We start from the raw sequence: 23,733 nt of genomic DNA on the forward strand, positions 1-23,733 counted from the left end.
AGGAAACTGGGTATTAAATATTATGTACCAGAACTTGTTTACAGTTTCGTTATGGTTATTCACATCACACCTAATTGATTGTAAGGGATTAAAGACACTGCCTTTTACTTACATTTTGGGATTCTGCAGCATGGGCTCTGTCATGGATTCACATGCTCATGAATATTCCCCGTCAGGCTGGGAATCCTTGGTTAAAAAAATGTTTCACTTTAAAACTGTATTACTTCTCTAAACCAATCACTGTCCTCGGGGTCATACTGCCCCCATGCAATGACAGTCTTCTTCTTAAGCTCCACCCCTGGTGGCCAACTTCAGATTTTTACTGCACACTTCAGTGTTGGGAGTCCTCAAGTTGCTCTCTGAGCTATTTTTCGTGCTATTTTGAAATAGTTCCATAAAGGGTTTTAGAATTTGTACTGATTTTTGCTTGATCGTCTTCGACAAATGACAGAGACCGGCAGCGGGCATACGCTCCCAGCATAGATCTTCATCCACCGTCGGATTGTCATCGAAGTTTTGAGAAGGCCCGGCCTTGTGCCTACTTCGCAACTTTCAGCCATGACCGAGGAGAAGGGGGAAAGCAGACGCCTCTTCTAACTCTGCGCGAAGTGTGGATAAAGGAATGTATTCATGGAATATCGGCATCATGAATACTTATATTGCCTGCATCCGGACCACAATGAGAGGGATGCGAGGTGTGCTGTGGTTTCTCGAAGAAAACCAAAAAAGACTGTTAGCTGTCTGTCAGCGTGGCTCAATTCAAGCAAGGCCACTGACTCAGCCTTCGGGCAGGATCAGGCCTCATCTTGGACCGGTCGGTCCGAGGAGCAAACTCCATCTAGGAGGAGGTCAAAATCATTTGAGGACGCCTTGTTCACGGAGGTCCAAGAGAAGGCCAAGCTGCACAGCGCTGGCTCCGCTGGGTTTGCCGCTGATGCGGGTCCGAGTCGGGCAGAAACCAATCAGCATCAGCCTCCACAGTGAGCCTGACGACGAAATGGGCCTCTTCTAAGAGAAAGTCCCTAACCACGTCTAAACTCTGTATGTCTGCGGATAAATCGACGAGGGACAGGTCCGGAGAGGACTAGTCAAAGCTGACTAAGACCTTGCAGCCTGCCAGGTCAACTGAGTCAACAACGGCGATGTCAACGATGGCCTCGACAAGCACATTGTCGCGAAAGAAGTGTCTGCCACGACCACCCCACGGGTGTCCTTACCCATGAGGCGAGATACGGCTATGGATGTAGCGGTCACTCTGGGAATAGGGAAAGACCTGCTACTGCATCAACCCAGCAGCCTCCAGAGAGGGAGAGCGAGATGGTCCCCCCAGTGGAACCTCTCCGGTACGTGGACCCAGGGGCTGCTCCAGATAGACTAGAGCAAATTTCCTCCAGTTCTGATGAGGGAGACAATCTGCCTGACCATTACTACACAGATCACGAAGGGGGAGGATCTGGGAGGCGGTGGACGTAGGTCACCTGCTCGCAAGGGAATGTGTGCCAGCCCAGACCCTACGCCACTGGCTCCTTTCAGCCGTTGACCGAGGTACGTGTCGCTGGATATTCTAACAAATCTGCACACAGTGGTCACAGAAGTCTAGCAGGGGATGCTCCGGGACCTATGCCTCCATGGGACCCCCCAGAGCCTCCGTGGTTGAGCCTGCCCATGCGGAAGAGAAAGTCTAAGGGGGCACTGGTCCTTGGTGGCATCCGACCCCCTCCACCGCCTCGTCCCAACATGACCCCACTCGTAGCTCTGGCTATGCACACAGACACCACAGCTATGGGCACTGTCAAGGATGACCACTTTCTCCAGCATGGGGTCTGGCATGGATTCACATGCTCATGAATATATTCCCCGTCGTCAGGCCGGGAATCCTCGGTAAAGAAATAATCAGTATCAGTTTCGTTTCTGATCTGTCTTTCTCAGTAGTAACCAATCACTGGTCTCTGGGTCATACTGCCCCCAGCCAATGACTGCCCTCTCCCTAAGCCCCGCCTCTGGCAGCCATCTTCAGATTTTTACCGCTCGCTCAAGTGTTGGGAGTCCTTGTGTTTAGCTCTCGAGCTTTTGCTGCGTTTTCGCGCTTTTTCAAAGAGAATTTCTAATTTTTCGGTCAAATAGAGCCTCAAGCTCCACCGTCTCTACATCCGATTAACGGGGATCCGTGTCGGATTTTTCTACGCCCCTCAAGGGTGAAGATTTCGTCAAGTTACGCTTCTTGGAGGATTCCAGAAGTTTCTGCTGCCTACCCGAACATGGCCAGGGGAAAGGAAGCTCGACGCCCGGAAAGCTGTTCAGGGTTTGCCCTGGATGCCAGCTGCAGAATGTGTTCAAGGAGGACGAGCACTCGAAATGTCTCTACTGCCTTCATGAGGACAAAATACATGTGGAGAAGGAATGTGCGTTTTGCAGGAACATGTCGGAACGGACCATCAGGGACCGACACCTTCGTCTCTCCAACTGGCTGTAAGGAAAGAGCCCGTCAGGTGAGAAGAAGAAGACGAAGTCCGAGCGGTCTTCTAAGTCCTGTGAAGGCGCCCTCGGTGACGGGGGCCCAACAGAAGGCAAAGCACTGCGAGTCCGCGGGCACCGGGAGTGCCGAACGGTCGGGCTCTTCGGCTGCCAGGCAGGGCGCGCCTTCCCCGGCACCATCAACCATGCGGCAACGCTGTGGTTCGGGGAAGAGGAAATCCGAGAACCCGGGTAAGCTTCTGGAGAGGCCCCGGTCGATCTCAAAGGATTCAGCCGAGGGGGAGCGAGGCGGTGACCCTCCCCCCAAGGTGAAGGCCTCAAGCCCGCCCAAGGTGGTGAAGGCCTTGATTCACCCGGCCAAGGCCTCTATCGAGGAAGTCGCGGTGGCCCTGGCACAGCCTGTGGAGGCTACACCAGTGGAGGCTACCTCGGGGCGCAGAGTCTCCCTGCCTCCACGGAGGGAAGCCTCTTTCAGACCCATCGAAAAGACCCCCGCGGAAAAAGAGGGGGGGCGGTGGCCATTGTGGACACGGACACAGCATCCAAGGAGGAGCTGGTAGAAGTCTTAGAGGGCCTCGACGAGGGCGTCGAAGAGGCCCGTCCCCACAGGAGGGATCACGACGAAGGTGACGACGAGAGTGACGGCGGCACCGGCGAGGGTCCTAGTCAACCGTCGCTTCCGGAGCCGCAGGATAACTCGGCGGCCATTTTGTTGACGATACAATCCTTATGTTCGGAGATATGGACGAGATTGCCCTAACCACCGACGGAGGATACGGAACCAGGCTCGACGGAGGTGCCGAAGCCGGAGCCAGGCCCAGCGGGAAGCCCCCCGAACAAGAGAAGACGGATCCATCCAACCCTGCCTTTTCAGCCCTCGCGACCTGCTCAGCCTTTACCCATGTCCCCCGTCCCTGGGGATGACATGGGAACGGACACGGCCACGACGGGTACCGACAATGACGACGACGGCGGTGACGACGGAACGGAGCCCTCCTACGCCCAACGAGATCAGATCTTTCCATGCAATGATCGCCAGGGCATCCAAGCTTTTTCAGCTCTGCGCCGAAGAGAAGAAAGAAGGTTTCCTTTACCAACGGCGCAAGGCCAAGAGGAAGACAGTCCTCGCCATGCCTCTACTGGATGACATCTGGGACGAGGGTCTCACCCTTCTCAAGAACCCATCTACGGCGCCTGCCAAGAGGGATCGGTACGAGAAGAAGTACCGGATCCCAACCGACCCCTGACTCGGTCGTCTCAGCGGCGGCCAAGAAGAAAGCGGGGGGGCATCGGCCTCAACGTCATCTTTCCTGCCGGAACGCGAAGGAAAGAAGCTGGACGCAACGGGATGACGAGTTATCTCGTCGGCGGCAACAACAATTAAGGCGGCCAATGCCCTTGCGATCGTGGGCCGCTACGACAGGGAGTTATGGTACGAGATCACCCCCCTGTTGGACTTCTTACTGGATGACAAGAGGGCCGAGGCCCTGGAGATCTTGCAAGAAGGCGAAGTGGCGTCGGACCACGCCATTACGGTGGCAACGGACATTGCCAACACCGGTTTCCGCCAGCTAGGCAACGGCGTTTGCCTTAGACGACGAGGGTGGCTCAAGGCGACGGATTTCCGCCAGGACGTACAAGCCAAGGTTTTGGACATGCCGTTTAACGGGAACAATATGTTTGGGAAAACAGTGGGTGAGTCCCTGCAAGCCATCAAGGCGGACACAGAGACAGTTAAGGCCCTAGGCGTTCTCCGGCAACGAAGGCCGTCCTTTCGGAGCACCGGAGGCAAGCAGGGTGCCTCCAAGGGATTCAGCGGTGGCTCCTCTACGTACCGCCAAGCGGCCCGCTCCTCATCGCAGGAAGCCTATAGAGGACGAGGCGGCAAGGCGTCCTCCAAGCAAGATTGAACCGACAGCTGTCGGGCCCCCACCGAAGCACCCCGGTGGGAGGCCGGCTGGCGAAGTTCGTCAGCGTGTGGGAGTCCATCTCCACCGACCGTTGGGTGCTGGACCCCCTGGCCCAGGGGCACGCCCTCACATTTCTAAAAAAGTGCCCCCACATTCCACCCGTGGCCAGGAAGGAAAATCACGTCCCTCAACTGCTATTGGAGGTAAGGGTGATGCTCAAAAAAGGTGCCATCGAGCTCGTCCCAAAGAGGCTCCGGGGCTCCGGAGTAAACTCAAGGTACTTCCTCGTGTAAAAGAAGACAGGAGGATGGCGCCCCATCCTGGACCTGCGACGACTGAACAAGTACATCAAGGCACAGAAGTTCCGGATGGTGACCCTCCAGCACGTGCTGGGACAGCTGGAGGAGGGCCATTTCCTGCCGTCGTTGGATTTGGAGGATGCGTACTTCCGCATCCCCATTCTAAAAGGACACCGAAAGTTCCTAGGTTCGTGGTCCAAGGACGGCACTACCAGTTCAAGGCCCTCCCGTTTGGATTGAAGTCGGCACCCAGGGTGTTCACCAAGTGCCTTGCACCGGTGGTGGCGCAGCTGCGCCTGCAGGTGATCCATGTCTACCCCTACCTGGACGACTGGCTCATCCGAGCAAGGACAAGGGACATCACCGTAGATCACACAGCGAAGACCGTCCAGCTGCTCACGGACCTGGGATTCTCCATCAACTTTCCCAAATCCCACCTGGTCCCATCACAAGATGCACTGTTTTTGGGAGTCAAGCTCGACACAGTGGCGCGTCTGGCCTCGCCGTCGGAGGAAAGGACGAAGGCCATCCTGGGCAAGGTGCAGCGTCTGCTGGCCACGGATGTGGCCAGGGTGAGGCCCATCAAGTCCCTCCTCGGGATGATGTCCTCCTGCATATAGTGCAGGCTTCGGATGCGCCATCTGCAAGAGTTCCTCGACGCCCACTGGATCCAAGCGACGGGCAGCTTCGAGAACAGGATCCCACTCAACGAGACCTTCTGACGAGCGATCCGGTGATGGGGCACCCGCGCTTATCTGTCGGCGGGCACAGACTTTCAGACCCCATCCCACCAGATTACAGTGATGACAGATGCCTCCCTGGAAGGGTGGGCAGCGCACACCGGAGAACTTCACGCGAGAGGCCTTTGGCTCCCGGAGGAGAAGATGCTCCACATCAACATCCTGGAGCTCTGTGCAGTGTTCTGGGCCCTCAAGGGCAAGGTGGTGAGAATCTTCACCGACAACACCATCACGATGTTCTACATCAGGAAGCAGGGAGGAACCAGATCCCCAGCCCTCTCCAAGGACGCCCAGGATCTGTGGCATTGGGCCATCGCCCAAGGGATGTTTCTGGTGCCCTTTCATCTGGCAGGGATAAAGAACACCATCGCCGACTCACTCAGCAGGGAGCTGCGCTTGTGCCACGAGTGGGAACTACGTCAGGATCAAGTGGATCGACTCTTCCGACGATGGGGAAAACCGCAGATCGACCTGTTCGCGACGGCGACGAACTCCAAGTGCCAGAGGTTCGCCAGCAGGTTTCCCCAGCCGAGGAGCATGGGCAATGCTTTCTCGTTCCCCTGGGACGGCCTGTTCCTATATGCGTTCCCTCCGTTGCCGTTGCTGCTCCGACTCGTCAACCAGCTCAAGAGGTCCCGCTGCAGGATGATCCTTGTCGCACCGGCGTGGCCGAGGCAGATCTGGTTCCTGGACCTTCTGGACTTGTCAGCGTCCCCACCAGTCAAGCTGCCGACGGACGCGGATCTTCTCTCCAGAGAAGGAGGCACCATACTTCATCACGACCCGGAGTCGCTGAACTTGCATGCCTGGCTCCTGCAGCACTAGAGTTTGGAGGGTACAATATCCCGGCTGACTGCAGAGAGGTCCTTGCAAAGGCCAGGGCGTCCTCCACTCCCAAGTGCTACGGACATAAGTGGAAGAGGTTCTCTGTCTGGTGCCGTGCACAGAAGATTAACCCTCTACGGATTACGGCCCCTCAAGTGCTGCCGGACCTACTGTCGCTGGCCAAGGCTGCACTGGCTCACGCCTCCATCAAGATACATTTGGCTGCAATCTCCCGATACACCAGAACCACGGGACGGGCGTCCTTGTGGTCCCATCGCCTGGTGAAGGAATTTATGAAGGGACTGTTCCGATCTTTCCCGTCGGTGAAGGCCCCTGCCCCGGCTTGGGAGCTCAACGTGGTGCTGACCAGGCTCATGGGGGCGCCATTCGAGCCCCTGCATTCGGCACCGTTGAAGTTCCTGTCGTGGAGGACTGCGTTTCTTGTGGTCATCACCTCCGCACGACGAGTGGGAGAGATCCAGGCCCTATCCTGCAAGCCTCCATACTTGACTTTTCACGACACGAGGGTGGGGCTGAGGACGCACCCCTCTTTTATGCCGTCGGACTTCCACCTCAACGAGCCCTTTGTGTTACCTGTTTTCTTCCCGTCGCCTTCGTCACCGGGTCTGGCATGGATTCACATGCGAACCCTCCCTCCTACCCCTCTGCGGCTCTTCACTTGGTCATACTGCCACTTTGCGTGCTACCAAATCTGAAGATGGCTGCCAGAGGCGGGGCTTAGGGAGAGGGCAGTCATTGGCTGGGGGTAGTATAACCCAGAGACCAGTGATTGGTTACTACTGAGAAAGACAGATCAGAAACAAAACTGATACTGATTTTTTCTTTACCGAGGATTCCCGGCCTGACCACGGGGAATATATTCATGAGCATGTGAATCCATGCCAGACCCATGCTGGAGAACAACAGTTCCAGGTAAGTAACTTGTTCCTTATCACGGCTGATGGAGAAACACCACCACACACGGACAAGCCCCATAGGGCGTCCCCACTGGATGAAGTTGGATCTTTTAATTCCATGTCAAGGGCCTCTGATCTGTTTCAGTTGGTTCGCGAGAAAAGTAAGGAAGAAGGGTTCCTCTACCGGCGACGCAAGTCGAAAAAAAAGACCATCATGTCCGTCCCCTTCCTCGACGACATCTGGGAGGAAGGCCTGGTGCTAATGAAGAACCAGAGAATGGCCCTGCCCAAGTTTGACGGGTTGGAGAAAAAGTACAGGGTGCCAGATTCTGCGCCCACGTGCTTAAGGTCTCAGCCCTCGCCCGACTCAGTGGTCTCAGCTGCTGCCAGGAAGCACTCTGTGAAACCATCGTCAGCAGCCATGGTACCTCCGGACCAGGAGGGGAAGAAGCTGAATGCAATGGACAAGAGGATCATTTATACAGCAGCCTCTACCATCAAGGCAGCTAACTCCCTAGCTATTTTGTCCTGAGATGACCGAGAACTATGGTACAAGCTGGGTCCTATTCTAGACTTCCTGCCCGAGAACAAAAAGCTTGTGGCACTAGAAATTCTTCAAGAAGGGGTACTGGCCTCAGACCATGCCATCACAGTGGCAGTGGACATCGCAGACACAGGTTTCCGCCATATGGGGAACGGGGTATCCCTGCGTCGGCAAGGTTGGTTGAAGGCAACAAACTTCTGCCAGGACGTTCATGCTAAGGTACTGGATATGCCGTTTGACAGGGAAAACCTCTCCGGCAAGGCAGTCGACGAATCTTTGCAAGCAATAACAGCAGACCTGGAGATAGCATGCTCCCTGGGAACCTTACAGCAACAACATCCTTTCGCTCATCCAGAGTAAAACCTGCCAGATCTTCCAAAGGTTATAATACCCCGTACCAGCAACCTTCAAGCTCCTCCATGCAAGAAGCGTAGAGGGGTCACTCTCAAGGCAGCAGAGGACAGCGCCGCCCGCAGGGCAGAGCTCTGACCCCGAAGCAGGCCTGAACCGGTGTGACTTCGGGCCCCCACTTAGTCAGCCGGCCTCCAACTGGGGTGCATAAGTTCGTGAGCACCTAGAAAAGATCACCACGGACAGATGGGTGCTGGATGCTCTCGAACAGGGGCACACCTTGAGTTCCAATGATGGTGTCCTTGTATTCCGTAGATACCATGACAAGAACAAAACGGACCACCGCTTCTGCAGGAAGTGTGGCTCATGTTATAGAAAGGGGCAATAGTACCCGTTCCCCCAGCATCTCCGGGGCTATATTTCAGATACTTTCTGGTTCTAAAGAAAACAGGGTTGAGGGCCAATTCTGGATCTGCGTTGCCTCATAAGTACTTAAAGTCCTAAAAGTTCTGGATGGTCACATTGCAGCATGTGCTCGGCCAACTGGAGGAAGGAGATTTTCTGACTTTGTTGCATCTAGAGGACAGCCAATTTCCACATACCCATTCACAAGAAACAATTTGTGGGTCAGGGTCGGCACTACCAGTTCAAGGCCTTGCGCTTCGGCCTGAAGTCGGCCCGAGGCTCTTTACTAAGTACCTGGCCCCGGTGGCGGTGCATCTTCGTCTACAAGGGATCCACATATACCCTTTCCTGGACGACTGGCTGGTGTGTTCCCGCTCACACTCTGGCAAGCGAACACACATCAAGGACCGTATGTCTGCTGATGGAGTTGGGGTTCTCCATAATCTATCCAGAGTCCTGCTCGACCCCATCTCAGGACACACTGTTCATAGGTGCCAGACTCAACACAGTGACATATTTGGCCTCTCCCTCAGAGGATAGGGTAAGAGCCACAAAAGGCAATTTGCAGTGCTTGGCATCAGCACACACTGAGAAGGTGAGGTCCATCAAGTCGCTGCTGGGCATGATGTCCTCCTGCATTGGCCTTGCCTGCCTCTGCAGACTTCACATGTGTCCTCTCGAGGAGTTCCTTGATGCGAGGTGGTTGCAAGTATCAGAACTTTGCGGACAAGATATCACTCACTGAGGCGTTCCGTCAGGCAAAACAGTGGCGGGGTGTAAGACTGCATCTCATCCAGGGAACTCTGTTTCGATTTCCGCCTTGCCAGGAGACAGTCACCACAGATGCCTCTCTAGAAGGATGGGGAGCCCACACCGGACACTTGTACGCCGGAGTCCTCTGGCAACCACAGAAGAAGGGCCTCCACATCAACGTCTTGGAACTTCGGGCCGTATTCTGGGCCCTCAGGTCTTTTCTGCTGTCGCTGAAGGGCAAGGTGGTGAGGGCCTTCACAGACCACACCATGTTGTTTTATATCTGGAGGAAGGGGGGGGGGGCCCTCACCGGCGCTCTCCAAGGAAGTCCAGGATCTGTGACTCTGGGCCATTCAGCAGGGCATGTTCCTCATCCCTTTTCAACTGGCAGGCATCAAGAACACCATTTCGGAGTCGCTCAGCAGCGAGTTGCGTTCCTGCCATGAATGGGAGCTTCGCAAGGACCAGGTGGGCATGCTCTTTGACGGATGGGGCAAACCCTGGATTGATCTCTTTGCGATGCCAAGTGCTAGAATTTCGCCAGCAGGTTCCCTCAGCCGAGGAGCATGGGGGATGCGATCTCCGTCCTGTGGGAGGGACTGTTCCTGTACGCTTTTCCTCCATTTCCACTCATGCTACGCTTGATCAACATTAAAATGCTACAGCCATAAATGGAAGCACTTCTCTGTGTGTTGCCGGACTCAGAAGATTACCCCTCTGCGCGTCACATCCCCTCAACTTCTTCCTTATTTGCTTTCCTTGGCCAAGGCGGGATTGGCACATGCCTAGATCAAGGTGCACTTTGCTGCACATCTCGGTACACCATGTCTCCGGGTAGACCCTCCCTGTGGTTGCACAGAATTCCTCAAGGGGCTCTCCAGGACTTTTCCGCGGGTGAAGGGAACTCAAAGTAGTGCTGGCTAAGCTCATGGGAGTGCCTTTTGAACCTATGCATCAAGTCCTGCTCAAGCACCTCTCATGGAAGACGGCTTTCCTAGTGTCTATCACCACGGCCAGGAGGGCCTGGGATATCCAGGCCCTGTTGTGCTTGCAGCCTTACTTGTCTTTCCACGTTTCAGAGATGGTACTGCGTACACACCCCACCTTTATGCCAAAGGTACTTTCGGAATTCCACCTCAACAAACCTTTTGGTGTTACTGGTCTTCTTCACAAATCCGTCATAGCCAGCAGAGAGGGCCTTGCATTCGCTGGATGTTGCTTGTGCCCTGATGTTCTACGTGGCACGTACAAAGAACTTTCAGAAAACTTCTCAGTTGTTTGTCAACTTTGTCCATCACGGCAAAGCCTTATCGAAGGTTTCCATTTCCAGGTGGCTCTTCGGCTGCATCATGCACTGTCATCGACTGGTGAGCAGGCCGTTGCCAAGCTGACCGAGAGCCCACTCCATCAGAGCCATTGCAGCAATGACAGCGTTGCTCCCAGGTGTGCCCCTGCTTGACGTTTGCAGGGCTGATACGTGGTGGTCCACGCACACCTTCACAAGGTTCTACTGCGTCAACACAGATTCCAGGGAGGCGTCCGGAGTCTGCCAAGCGGTGCTACGCAGCCTGTTCACTTGATGCAAGTCTGTTCCAGAGGTGAGTGTTATTGCTTCTGTTGAGCATTGCCACCTCCCATGGTTGTGTATATGTACTGCTTTGTAATCATTATTCATGAGCATGTGAATCCATGCCAGACCCCATATTGGAAAAGGTGTAAGTTAATTAACTGTAGACTATACTTCACCAGCATGGGTCTGGCATGGATTCATATGCGAATCCTCCCTCCCCACTGTGGATTTTCTTGGTTCATTCTTCCACTTTACGTGCTTACCAAATATGAAGATGGCTACAAGGGTGGATCTTAGGGAGAGGACTGTAATTTGATGGGGGCAGTATGACCCAGGGGACAGTGATTGGTTTAGAGGAGAAATGCAGTTTTAAAGTAAAAGTGAAACTGTTTTTTTACTGAGGATTCCCAGCTTGACAACCGGGAATATTCATCAGCATGTGAATCCATGCCAGACCCATGCTGGAGAACAATAGTAACCTAAACCTACCTAGTTATAGGGATAACGACAGATCTGTATTAAATGGGCTCTGCATTGTCATTGCCTTTTAATGTCATTGTAGATGTTTTTCTCTTGTTGTAGATGCTGTTTTATTTTGTTATATATTTCTAATGTTTGCTGTACGGTATCCATTGCTCCCTGGAGCTACTTTCGGTCATTAGATAATAAAAAAAAAAGTTTTAAAAAATTGGAAGTTCTGGCCATTATTTCCTTAAACTGGTGGCAAAATAGTCTTCCTACAATAAAGAAAAGTAGTTTGTCGTTACACCCTCACAGTTACTGCACTTGCTAAACTTGGCAGATCATTGAACAGTCTGTTTGTTAATTGAAAGAATTACGTATCTCCAATTAACATGAATGTTCACCATTCCTTAAGGTGAAAAGGTGCTATATATCTACCCTATAATATAAAATCATAAGTGACGATTTTGTGTAACCTTTTTATGTAACTATTTTTGTGATGCTTTAAATTGGGGTCATCGTATGTCCTACAGACATGGGTCTGGTGTCATTCCGTTCCACATTTCACCCACTTTAATGGTATACTGTCCAAACTTCAATTCCTAAGGCGTTTGAAGTCCATTCACTAGACTTCATTCACTGATGAATTTGTGTATAAGTGACAATTTCGTGTAACTTTTCATATGAGTCTGGTGGAATTCCATTCCACATGCATCCAACTTTGATGGTATACTGTCCAAATCTACAATACCTAAGGCGTTTTGAAGTTTATTAACTGAAGCTGTGTGATGAACTTGTGTTAAGTGACGGTATTGTAATGCTTTGAATTGGGGTCATTGTATGCCCTAAAGATATGGGTCTGCTGCAATTCCGTCCCACATTTCTCCAACTTTGCTGTTATACTGTCAACTGTTCAATTCCCCCAAAGGGGTGGTGAGAACGTAGCGAGCCCGTGGTGGAGTTTCGATACAAGCAACCAAACCGCTGAGTCAAAGCGCTGCAGTCGCAGGTTGGAGGGAGCGGGGGTTTGGCGCCAGGGGGGCAGAGCCCCCTAGTTATTCCATATAACAGTTTGGCCTAACAGTGAAGAATTGATCTGTAAATGTCTGCTCAAAGGAATCTTCACTAGGCAACTCTCCAGGAATTTAACGGTAATACTAGCTGGCAAATTGGCTATCATGGTTGTTGGGGTTTTTTCCAGACATTTTATATTTGTAGTTAAAACTATATATTTTTGACATACTTCAGTCAAGTTATTTGTATAAAATTAGCACTAGAAAAAAATGCTGGAATACATTTGTGTTTTTATTCGGCTCAAAATGGGCCAGTAAAAGAAAGTATTTTAAATGCAAAAGTAAGACTGCTTCTTAATGTCACACTAAGCTGTCAAATCTGAGTCTTGAGGGTTTGGTCAGAGTAAGATATGAAAACTCCTAGTCTTCACTGGTAAAATAACAATCTTACTTAGAGACATAGTTAGTAATGTAAGCATTGAGTCCCAAAACTGAGTTATAGTGAGAAGGTTAAGGTTTACACAGTGCTTGCGTTTTAAGGAATTCTAAAGTGTCTGCTTTTCAATTGCAAAAGCTTGTAAGGCAATGATGCACTCTATGACATCTGTTTAGGCCATGAGCATTCATCAGAAAAAGACATTGACTGTTTTTTTAATGGACATTTATGCCATAGTTGCTTGTATTTTATCACTCATCCTCTATTCATTCCTTTCCTTAAGGTCTGGATCATCTATGGCGATGGCTCCTTAGGATACAGCATTGCAGAATTTGACACCTTCACCCGCCACAAGGTGAGACTTGCCCAAATCCCTGAACAGCTACAATGGAGAGCACACCTTTACGCTGTTAGCCATAATTCACTCTGTTTTAATTTCTATTTCCTATAATTTCTAGTCTCTTAACGAATTCTGCAATTCCCATCATTTCTCACACTAAAACACGTTAAACCGATTGCAAGCACTTTACAGAAAGAATGGTTTTTGGTTCTATGGCGCAGCCCCGTGTTGTAGTCACACCACACTGATTTTGTGATCTGATTACCTATGTCAGGACATTATTAGGTACTGTACTGTGACTGGTGGCACACAATGTGCGCTAAAGCAATTCAGATCGCCGATGCTAATCTGCGATTTTACGGCTGAACTTGGACGGGAATGGGGATTTACACCATGGTTGCCTGATATATATGTTACTACATTGATATTCGTTTACTATTTTACTATGTTGCTGTTTTGCTTTATTTTTTATTTTTTATTTTTCTTTCTCTTTACTTGGAGGGGGTAGGCTTTCCTCACGGATCGATGATGTTTTGATGGGTGGTTTGATGGGTGTGTTTATTTAATCTCAGACATATTTGCTGATGCAATCCTCTTCACCTGTTGTTTCAATGATAGGGATGCTTTTGAAGTGATACAAGTGATTCAGGTTATGTTGTGTTGTTAGGCTACTCGTAGCCTGCATGGGTTCTTTTTAACTTTGGTATTTTCTGGTTGGGGATATCTTTATATGATTGGGAGGGGTATCGGGGGTGGCTTGGGGTTTGTTAGTTCTTGTTGACGTTGGATCCATATTTCTGCAGGTGGGGGTGGGGGAGGGTTTTTGGTATTTATAAGTACAGTATTTTTGATTTGATTTTTTGTTGTTGTTTTTTCCTTTCCCTTGCAATGCCGTCTGGGAGGGGTGTCCAGTTGTCTGTTTCCTCGTGGAATATCAATGGTCTAAATAATCCGCTCAAAAGGCAAACGATTTTTAATTGTTTGAAAGATATGCACAGTGATGTACATTTTCTCCAAGAGACCCATTTACTGTTAGAGGATGCTAATATACTGCGCAAAGGTTGGATTGGGGAATTTTTTGTCTCTTGCTATTCATCCAGGAGTAGGGGGGTTGCTATTTTGATTCGGAAGAACTCCCCGATTAAGGTTTTGAAATCCCGCGCTGACAAAGAGGGTAGGGTCATCGTGCTCTTGGTGGAAGTTCAGGGAATACAGTATATTCTTTGCAATGTTTATGCCCCTTCAGTGGATGATGGCACATTTTTTGGGACAGTGGCTCAAATGTTACAGGATTTTGCTTGCCAGAATGTTATTATGGGAGGCGACTTTAATTTGGTTATAGATAACGTCAAGGATCGCAGTGGGCCGCATATTGCTATTAGAAGAGACCCGACTTTTTGTTCCTTTAACTCACTTATTTCTGAATTTGCATTAGAAGACTGTTGGAGATTGCTTCATGGGGATTTGAGAGAATATACATTTTATTCTAGTTCTCATGGCTCACATTCTCGTATAGATGTTTTTCTCGGCTGGTTCAGCAACCCTGAATTTGAAAAGCTGTGAGATTGGTTGTATTGCTGTCACTGACCATGCACCAGTGTTTATGAATGTAGATTTGCAGTTTAGCACTCCTAGATCGTTTTGTTGGCGAATGAACACCTCAATTCTTCGAGATGAAAAGATTGTGGAGAAAATCAGATCTGAGGCTGATCATTTTGTTGTGGAAAACAGGACAGATGGTATGGCTGTTGGGACAGTATGGGAGGCATTTAAATGTACAATGCGGGGCTTAATTCTAAGTTTGTCCAGTAGCAGGAAGAAATGTATGGTGGACGTAAGTATGGATTTGGAACAAAGTATTAAGCAACTTTCACTGGAGATGATTAATGACTCTGGGAACATGGAAAAAAAGAGAAGATTGAGGGCACTACAGAGAGAATTGAATGAAACTTTGAGGATAGGGTCTGAGAAGGATTTGTTTAAATTGAAATGTTCGTATTTTGAATATGGTGAGAAGTGCGATCGCTGGCTTGCCTATAGATTAAGGCAACAGCAATCAGAAAGATCTATCACTTCTATTAATAGAGAGAATGGTCAGGTGACTTGTGATCCAAAACTGATTAATGAGACATTTAAGGAATACTATACGAAGCTGTATCAGAATGAGATGGGTGTCAATGGATTAAATGGTTAATTATTGGAAGGAATGGAGATACCTGGAGTGAATGATTTGGAGAATGCAATGCTGAGTGAGGCTTTGACTGTGGATGAATTGAAAACTGCGATTGGAAAGTTGAACTCGGGTAAGTCACCGGGTCCGGATGGTCTGCCTGCTGAATTTTATAAAATCTTACCTGATTCAGTGGTAGAACTTATGCGGGATATGTTCATAGAATCCAGGGTGGGAGGTTTGCTTCCTGCTTCTACTAGTCATGCCATTATATCGGTTTTTCTGAAAAAGGGTAAAGATAGTTGTTTGACTTCGAATTACCGTCCGATCAGTTTGATTAATACTGATAATAAGATCCTTGCGAAACTATTGGCCCTTCGTTTGCAGAATCTTCTTGTGAAGTTAGTGCACACTAATCAATCAGGCTTTGTTCATGGCCGGAGGACATCTAGCAATATTAGGAACTTACTGTTGTTGATGATACATGCACAGGATATGGATGATGATGTTGCGGTGCTTTCCTTGGACGCGGAGAAAGCGTTTGATCGTGTTGATTGGAACTATCTTTTTTCAGTATTGCGTGCTATGAATTTGGGAGAGGAGTTTATTTCATGGATCGTCTTGCTATATGCTTGTCCGACTGCCGCTGTCAGAACTAATGGGCAATTGTCAGACTCCTTTGTGCTACGGAGGGGTACGAGACAGGGATGTCCTTTATCCCCCCTGATATTTGTTTTGGCCATGGAACCATTGGCGATTGCCTTAAGGAGTGATGTGGGGATTCAGGGTCTGGGTTTTCATGGTGCTGACCAAATGTTGTGGTTTTATGCGGATGACCTACTTTTGTTGTTACGGAATTTAGCAGTGTCCCTTCCGGCCTTGCTGAATGTTTTGGAAAGATTTCATGCGGTGGCTGGATTTAAGGTTAACTGGTCTAAATCGGAGGCGTTACCAATTTCAGGATATTGTGACAAGAACTTGATTACCGGGATTGGGTTTCAATGGTGTGAAAGGAAACTGAAATACTTGGGTATATGGCTAACCACATTGGTGGACGAGATGGTTGTGGTAAACATGAATGAGGTATGTACTGATTTGAAAATGAGCATCCTGAGGTGGTCTTTGCTTCATTTGTACCTATGGGGCAAGGTGAACGCTATCAAAATGAATGCAGCTCCAAGGATTAATTTTGTTCTAGGTATGCTTCCGATGAAAATTGGTCAACATTATTGGAAAAAAATTGATGGTATACTGCAGTCATTCCTGTGGGATAATAAGCCGCCTAGGCTTAAATTGTGGAAACTTCAGTTGCCAGTAGAAAAAGGTGGTCTGGGTGTACCGAACTTCAGGGCATATCATTTAGCCTTTTCAAGTCATTTTATTATGCCTTTTTTGATGGATTTGCTTGATAAATGGGTAATTGCAGAGGCAAGTATGTTGGGTCCGCTCCCTCCAAGGGCTATTCTCACGGCGACAAATAAGTCATGTAATAAATCGCCTTTGACGGTTTTTCTGAGAGAGACGTGGAGACAGGTTCATGAATTGTTGGGCTCGATTGCTTCAAAGACCATTCACTCATCCATTTGGCTGAACCCATTGATTACAATCGGGGGAAGGTCTTTATTCTGGCCGGATTGGTTTCTAGGCGGGGTGTTTTGGATTGATGATGTTCTGGTGGATGGAGGGTGGATTGGGGAACGTGAGTTACGAGCAAAGTTTCACATTGATAATTTCAGTACTGAAGACTTCAGGAAATTGAAAAGATGTATCGGTGATGTGGCGGAGCTAGGAAGTTCAATGGTGAATCTCTATCTTATGCAAAGGGAGCCAGGTGGTTGTTCCATTGCTAGCAGGATATATAATTGTATTGTGTCTGAGTATAAGGAAAATTCAAACTTGAGAGATGAATGGGGAAGGAGGTTAGGGTGTGAGATTTCGCCTGAGATGTGGTTGAATATGTGTGCGAATGTTAAACTCTGTGCAATTGATATGGTGGAACGGTCAAGACAGATAAAGATCCTCAACAGAGTGTTTTGGAGCCCGGAGCGAATGTTTAAGAGGGGGCTGATGGACTCGGATGAATGCTGGTGTTGTGGGAATGAACAGGGAATTCTGGAACATCTGTTGTGGGAATGTGTGCGTGTACAGGGATTTTGGCACGATGTTTGTGGTGCCTGTCTGCGTGTTTTGAATTTGGATGTTGAATTGGATTTTATGACAATGATTTTGGGGGGTGGAGATTTGCTGGATGATCTCTCTGTGTCACGGAAAAGGTTTTTACTCCGTGGAGCTTGTCTGGGTAAAAAGTTGGTCCTCAGGGGCTGGAAATCACGGAATGCGCCTTCTCTTGATGATTGGGTGGAGGGCATGTCTGCCCTTGCATCCATGGAAAGGGTGGTTTACAAGAGGCAAGGGAAGTTGAGATTGTACGGAAAGGTGTGGGATGACTTTCTAGATATTTACTGATTTATTGCAAGTTATATACTTATATTATTCTGTTATTCTGTGTATTTTTGCTGAGTATTTATTGTTCTGATTGTTTGATTGTTTATATATGTGTAAATTTTATAAATAAACAAATAAAAAAAAAAAAAAGGAATGCACAATAACGTGCAAAGAAAATGCCTCAGCTTAGAAAACTCAATTTAAAAAAAAGAAAGAATGCATTGCACTTTGATGTACCAATGGAAACCATAATTTATGGCACATGTTCACATACTTTTCTTGCAAAATAAATCACTAGATGCATTCAGCAAGTACCAACAAAGACAAATGTGTTTTTCGTGGGGATTGTAATGCTCAAAGTAAAACCACGGAGTACGGTCATGGATGAAAGGGACATCCAAATAATGCAGCTGCCTTGTGACTTTCCACTGAAAGCAGCAGAAACACTTTTTTTCATTTGCATTAAGTAGAATCTAACATTAATAGTTATGTATATGAATGGGTTAGGGACTCTAAAAGGCTGTCAATGTTCCAACACGGGCTTTAGAAAGGGTCACTCAATATCCCTGAATGCAGTAGTGTTACGAATTTTCCAGCAGTCTGCTTGAGTGTGGAAGGAAGGATCAATCTTTGTAGCCTCCATAGACCTGTCAAATGCGTTTGATAGGGTTGATCGAAAGATACTATGGGATAAGTTGCATGAATGGGGGCTTCCTGATGACTTATTAAAGATCTTGATGAAACTGCACTATAAATCAGCAATCAAAATAAGATTAAATAAAGAAGGTGATTTATCAAGGCGTGTAAAAAGGGTGGTACAACAGGGATGCATTTGTGCCCCGTGCATCTTTAATCTGTACCTATCTGACGCTAGGGAATATCTGGATAAGTGTGGTTTTGTGTCCCCAAAAATAGGCAATCTGAGAGTACCTGGGCTATCCTATGCAGATGACTTTCTGCTATTTGATGTCACAAAGAAAGATTGCAAAGACTTTTGAAGGGTTTCTCTGAGTATGCTTTCAAAAATGGGCTAAAGATCAACCCTGCAAAGACTAAGATTCTGCACTTCTCAAGAGGAAGGAAAGGGGAAAATATGTCATGATCCCTAGAGGAGTGCAGTATCGGATGCTTAAACCAGATGACTTATTTGGGCTTGGACATTTTTGGACGTCCATCTAGTGGAAAAATCTGGGCAGAGGTGAAAGTAAAGGCGGAAGCATTGGCAATACAACTAGCAAAGCTAGATGGCAGATTTGGTAGGTTCTCGATCAAGCCGCCCTTCCAGGTTTATGAGGGGAAAATTGTCCCTAAATTGCTGTATGGTGCGGAAGGGGTCGGACCACTCTTACGTTTTTGGAGTCCCTGGAAGCATTGATTTGGAGACAGTGCCTTAAATTGCCCAATGCAATCCCGATGCCAGCAATTCGGTTTGAACTCGGGCTGATATCACTGAAGGCACAAGTGTGCTGGAAAAAATTCTCCCTACTAGCAAAAATCATTGACCCTATGGAACACACGCTCTATGAACAACTAAAAAAACATCTAATAATAATGAGGTGATTGGGTAAGAAGAAGGACGTTCTATGTTTATTGGAAGAGGAATGTGAAAATATGCTGGGGGAACTGTGGTTGGATATAGATCTGTTACTAAACAATCCGGGAAAAGTAAAAATAAAAATCCCTCTTTGGTAAAGATTGGTGTGACAATCTGTAATGTTTCCATGCTTACACTTCTCTGAGTCATCTATCAATAGAGCATAAGTCCAGGGGAACCATATTGCATATTATGTTTAAATTCCCAAATAAATATATGCAGAATCAACTCCTTAGGTTAAGGTGGAATATATTAGATTCCAAGGAAGTTCTCCCGAGGTGGGGAATGCTAGTTGAGAATGATGGAAAATGTAGGTTCTGTGGAACGGATGGGGTGATTGAAACATGTAGATATATGGTCCTGGATTGCTTGGTCTTGGCAGAAGCAAGAAATGCACATATGAGTAAATTCTGCAGTAAATGGTTACCGGTTGATCAAGTATGGCAACGATGCGTCTGTATGAATAGCACAAAGACAGGCTTGAAATTGCAGCCTTCCTTAAATCCTTGAAGTTAACAAAGGGAAACTTTCCTTGAAACAAACTCTGATGAGGAACATTAAGGAAATTGAAAAGGCAAATGGAAAGTTTACGAGTATGAATTGGATGTATAATTAATTATTTTTTCTTTCTTTTAGGTTATGGTTGCTGTAAAATTTTGAGATTTATTGGTATTGTTTTTAGTCTTTTGTAAAGACACTGTATTTAGATTGTAAAGGTTTTTTTAAAACCAAAACAATAATAGAAACAATAGTTATGTATAGGATTAACCGATTGATAGTCTTCAGGATTTAGTTTCAGATATTGACTTCGAAAAGCAGCCCATTGTCAAATGTTGCTCACATTTTTTAAATATGGAACTAAGTACCTTAGCTTCTAAAAGCAGAGCATGTGTTTCTTTTCTCTCTAATTTCTCCTCTCTCACTCTTAATTAGTATTTCGGTAGTAACCATTTTACCTTTTGCTGGTTGCAGACCCCTGTGATCGCTTTGGTTGGAAATGACGCATGCTGGAGTCAGATCTCCCGGGAGCAGGTTCCCATGTTGGGAAGTAATGTAGCTTGTGGCCTGTCCTACAATGGTAAGTGTGAACTTCTTGTTATTATGTTTCTGCCTGCTAGTTATTTGCACCAGTGCATGTTGATGCTTTTAACAGCTAAAAAAAAAAGCCAGATTTTTTTTACATGGACTTCAACTTTCCCTTATGACTTTCTTCTTGTTACTCAGATTACCATTTGGTAGCAGAAGGTTTCGGTGGAAAAGGCTTCCTCCTAAAACGTGAAGATGACGAAAACATGGATGCCATCATCCAGGAGGCCCAGGAAGAAAACAAGAAAGGAAGAGCAGCACTGATTAATGTCCTCATTGGGAAAACCGATTTCAGAGACGGTTCTATCTCTGTGTGAAACCATGTGGAAGACTGTTCTGTTTATGCATAGAGAAAGGTCTAGGGCAGAATGCTATGTGGGAACCTTATATCCTGATCTGAAACCATTCTCCAGGAGGATTTCCGATCCATGTGAAGTCAACTTTCAATAGAGTTATGTTTTGATGTGAAACTATTCTACAAGGGGTTTTATCTGCAGAAACCAACTTCAATGAGAGATTGGTCTTTATGTGAAGCCAGCTTTCACACCAGCTCTGCTTCTGCTTGAAACTAATTTGTCTATTTTGGTGTTAGATTATCTTCTAATATGGATCACTTTATGAAACTAGCTTTATAGATTGACTTTTCACTGTGTGAATAATACAATGTTTGAGGGAAACGTAGGTTAGTTTGACACTTGCTTCCAGGAAGGATCTATATTTGTGTGAAACGGCCTCACCACCTCCCACTAACAACTTTCCCTTTGTGCAATTAGTATCTAAATCAAAAATGTTCAACTTTAAATATGTTAGGAAATGTGGGTGTCTGATTTTGGGGGGATTTTTTAATATGTAATTTGTTTTTCAACTTTGAAGAAATTATCATGATTGCAAGAACTTTTTCAAAATGTCAAGTAAATGTAATTTATTTTTCCAATGAAACATGTGAGATGTACAAGTCATCCAATTAAACCTCTTTATACTTAGTATATAGTTGAGCGGCAACAAAGCAAATCATACTGAAGAAAAGAATTGTGATCTCACAGGCACTAGCCCCTCCAGCCCCCTCCAACCCTGTGCCAGACCCTGCAAGTGACCTCTCAGACACTAGGACTCGCTGACTCGGAGTCATTGAATCAGGCTGCGTTTACCATGGCATGGTCCTGGTTTTTCCGATCATTTGACTGTAGTTGCAGTTTTTACTCAAACTAAGTACAATGTGGGTTCTTTTTTTTTAATGAAATTGTGCTGTCTTCTTTTAATGGACTCCGTTTGTTACTGTTATATCAAGAACTTCATGGACAAGCCTTCGTATGAGGAATGGATCAATGTCTGCTACTTGTACAGCTGCAAAATGCTACATCTTATCAAGGACAGCTTTTGACCGTATTGGCTGTTACCCAAAGATGTAGGGCCTGATTCACAGAGGTGTTTTATAATGGGACAATCATTGGAAAAAGTGCTGTGACTCAGGCCCATAGTGTCCTTCCATCTAATATCTTACTGACTTCCCCTCAGTGGCATCTATGCCATGTTTCGTTATGCAAATAGTACCTGTCTGATTGGTGATGCAAGATCATTAAGTTGCTATCTTATGCGTTTGGATCTTATTGATGCTTGGGTGGTCTGTGGTGTGACATGGATTCCAATTCTCATCTTCACTTCTACAAAAACCAGTGGGTCTTTCCCTCTCTTCTTCTAGCTAAATGTATGTAATATAGCATTGTACCTTCCTGTTGCTAATGCAGATACGCACGTGTTACCTCTGTGTGATTAACATATTGCATTCGAATAAATAAATTAGGAGCCCCATGCCGGTTCAAAGAGAAACACAAACTGTTTAGGCCTTAAAAGACAGCATTTGCTCTTACACAGACCTTTTTTTTCCGTCATGTATGGATTTTCCTTTCAATCGGTACCTCAGCGAGGCTTGCAGTGGTTCCAGTTGATTAACTGCATCTTAGCTTTTTCATGGATGATTTGCATCTTTACTTAATTATTGCTGGAGGTGTGTGTGTTTGTGCGTGGGCACGGGTGCATGAGTGTAGATGTCAGTCTGCTCATGCTGTCTGTGTGAGTGCATGTGTGGTTAGGTGTGGAAGTGCTTTGAAATGTAAATGCATCCGTGTCTTGTGCTCATTTAAGAGTAGGTGTGAGTGTGTTAAAATATATTAGGTGCACATGGGATCTGCCAGCCGTAATAGGAGTATCCATATGTATGGTACAATGACCAAGGCACAGAATGCCTCCAACAGACGTATCAGGGTGTTAACCGGGCTTGTCATTTGAGTACCTGAGCATATCATGGCAGTATCTCCCAAATGGATGAAACTGGGGATAGCATAGCCATGCAGCCTCACACAATACATTTGATGAATTGAGAGAAAGAAGTACATATTATTCTGGAAGAGACCCGAACAGATCTGTACCTTCAATGCTCCTTGTAAGAGTGAGTGCTTAGGCCTTTATTTGGAGTATGAAAGGTTGGACACAAGATGGCACTTCTTATCATAGGAGGGGATTGTCGGAGCGTATAATAGCAGAAAGACATTGTTAATTATGAGTAGTGCTCCCAGTTGTCTTTCAAACTGATTTTTTTGTAAATACAGAAGGAAATCACTGTTTGGCTTTCAGTATTTATTTGTAAAAAACAGGAAAAAGTGGAAATGCCTGTGTCTTGATTAGCTCGTCATGCTGTCGATTTTCCTTGCAGGTTAATGGTGATGCAACGTGTAACAAAGGCGAGGATAACAAAAGTGATGCATTTCCCTTTTAAATTGCTTAAAGGGCTGGCTGCAGAGATCTTTATCACATCACCAGAATGAGCAGTTGTTTTGTTTTTAATTTCTTTTTAATGTGAAAATGGATCTTGATATGATGTTAGAACTCGGCTCTATGAGCTTCCCATTGCAGGCGTCAAAGCGCTACATTTTTAATTTGAATAAATGCGGAAGAACGCTGGTTGCAACTTATTTTTTTTTTACAAAGCAAGTATCATTCAGGTTAAATACAAATAAAATGGATAAATACAAATGGAAATGTTGAAATAAATACCATGAAACCAAGAGCATTATTTAGAAGTAATTTGCTACATACAAATACATCTCTTCATGCACAATTTGTAAGGAGCACCAGGTAGTATTCGATCAGTAACTGCATATAGTTTGAGTACCTCAAAATTGCCTGCCAATACCAGACATACAACCGGGAGCATATTATTGCTCTACCGATGCTTATGCTGCCACAACCCTTTCACATGATTTTAGTATCTAGTCATATGTTTGCAATGCGTGGCATATGGTGCGAGTACACCCGAGCCCACACACTGTCATGGTGGCACTTCATTGCTCTCCTGAATAGACATACATCACTGCAGCTACTTCTGACGAGCCTTGCCACTA

At 46.9% G+C, this 23,733-nt stretch overlaps 1 protein-coding gene across 3 annotated transcripts in view; it reads left to right on the forward strand.

The window, feature by feature from the left end:
• The window catches only part of ILVBL (ilvB acetolactate synthase like), a 655,021-nt gene extending 631,728 nt beyond the window's left edge, over window positions 1–23,293 (forward strand). The window contains exons 14-16 of one of the 3 annotated variants that reach the window (XM_069604705.1): window positions 12,984–13,055; window positions 20,222–20,327; window positions 20,474–23,293. In XM_069604705.1, the coding sequence (XP_069460806.1) occupies window positions 12,984–13,055; window positions 20,222–20,327; window positions 20,474–20,652 (357 nt within the window). In that variant the 3' untranslated portion in view covers window positions 20,653–23,293. The remainder of the gene's footprint in view (window positions 1–12,983; window positions 13,056–20,221; window positions 20,328–20,473) is intronic. The other 2 variants (XM_069604708.1, XM_069604707.1) reach the window with 2 other exon arrangements.
• Window positions 23,294–23,733: the final 440 nt, after the last annotated feature.

This window comes from Ambystoma mexicanum, chromosome 1p, assembly GCF_040938575.1.
Source record: "Ambystoma mexicanum isolate Mex_15411 chromosome 1p, UKY_AmexF1_1, whole genome shotgun sequence".
In the NCBI taxonomy this organism is placed as follows: Eukaryota; Metazoa; Chordata; class Amphibia; order Caudata; family Ambystomatidae; genus Ambystoma; species Ambystoma mexicanum.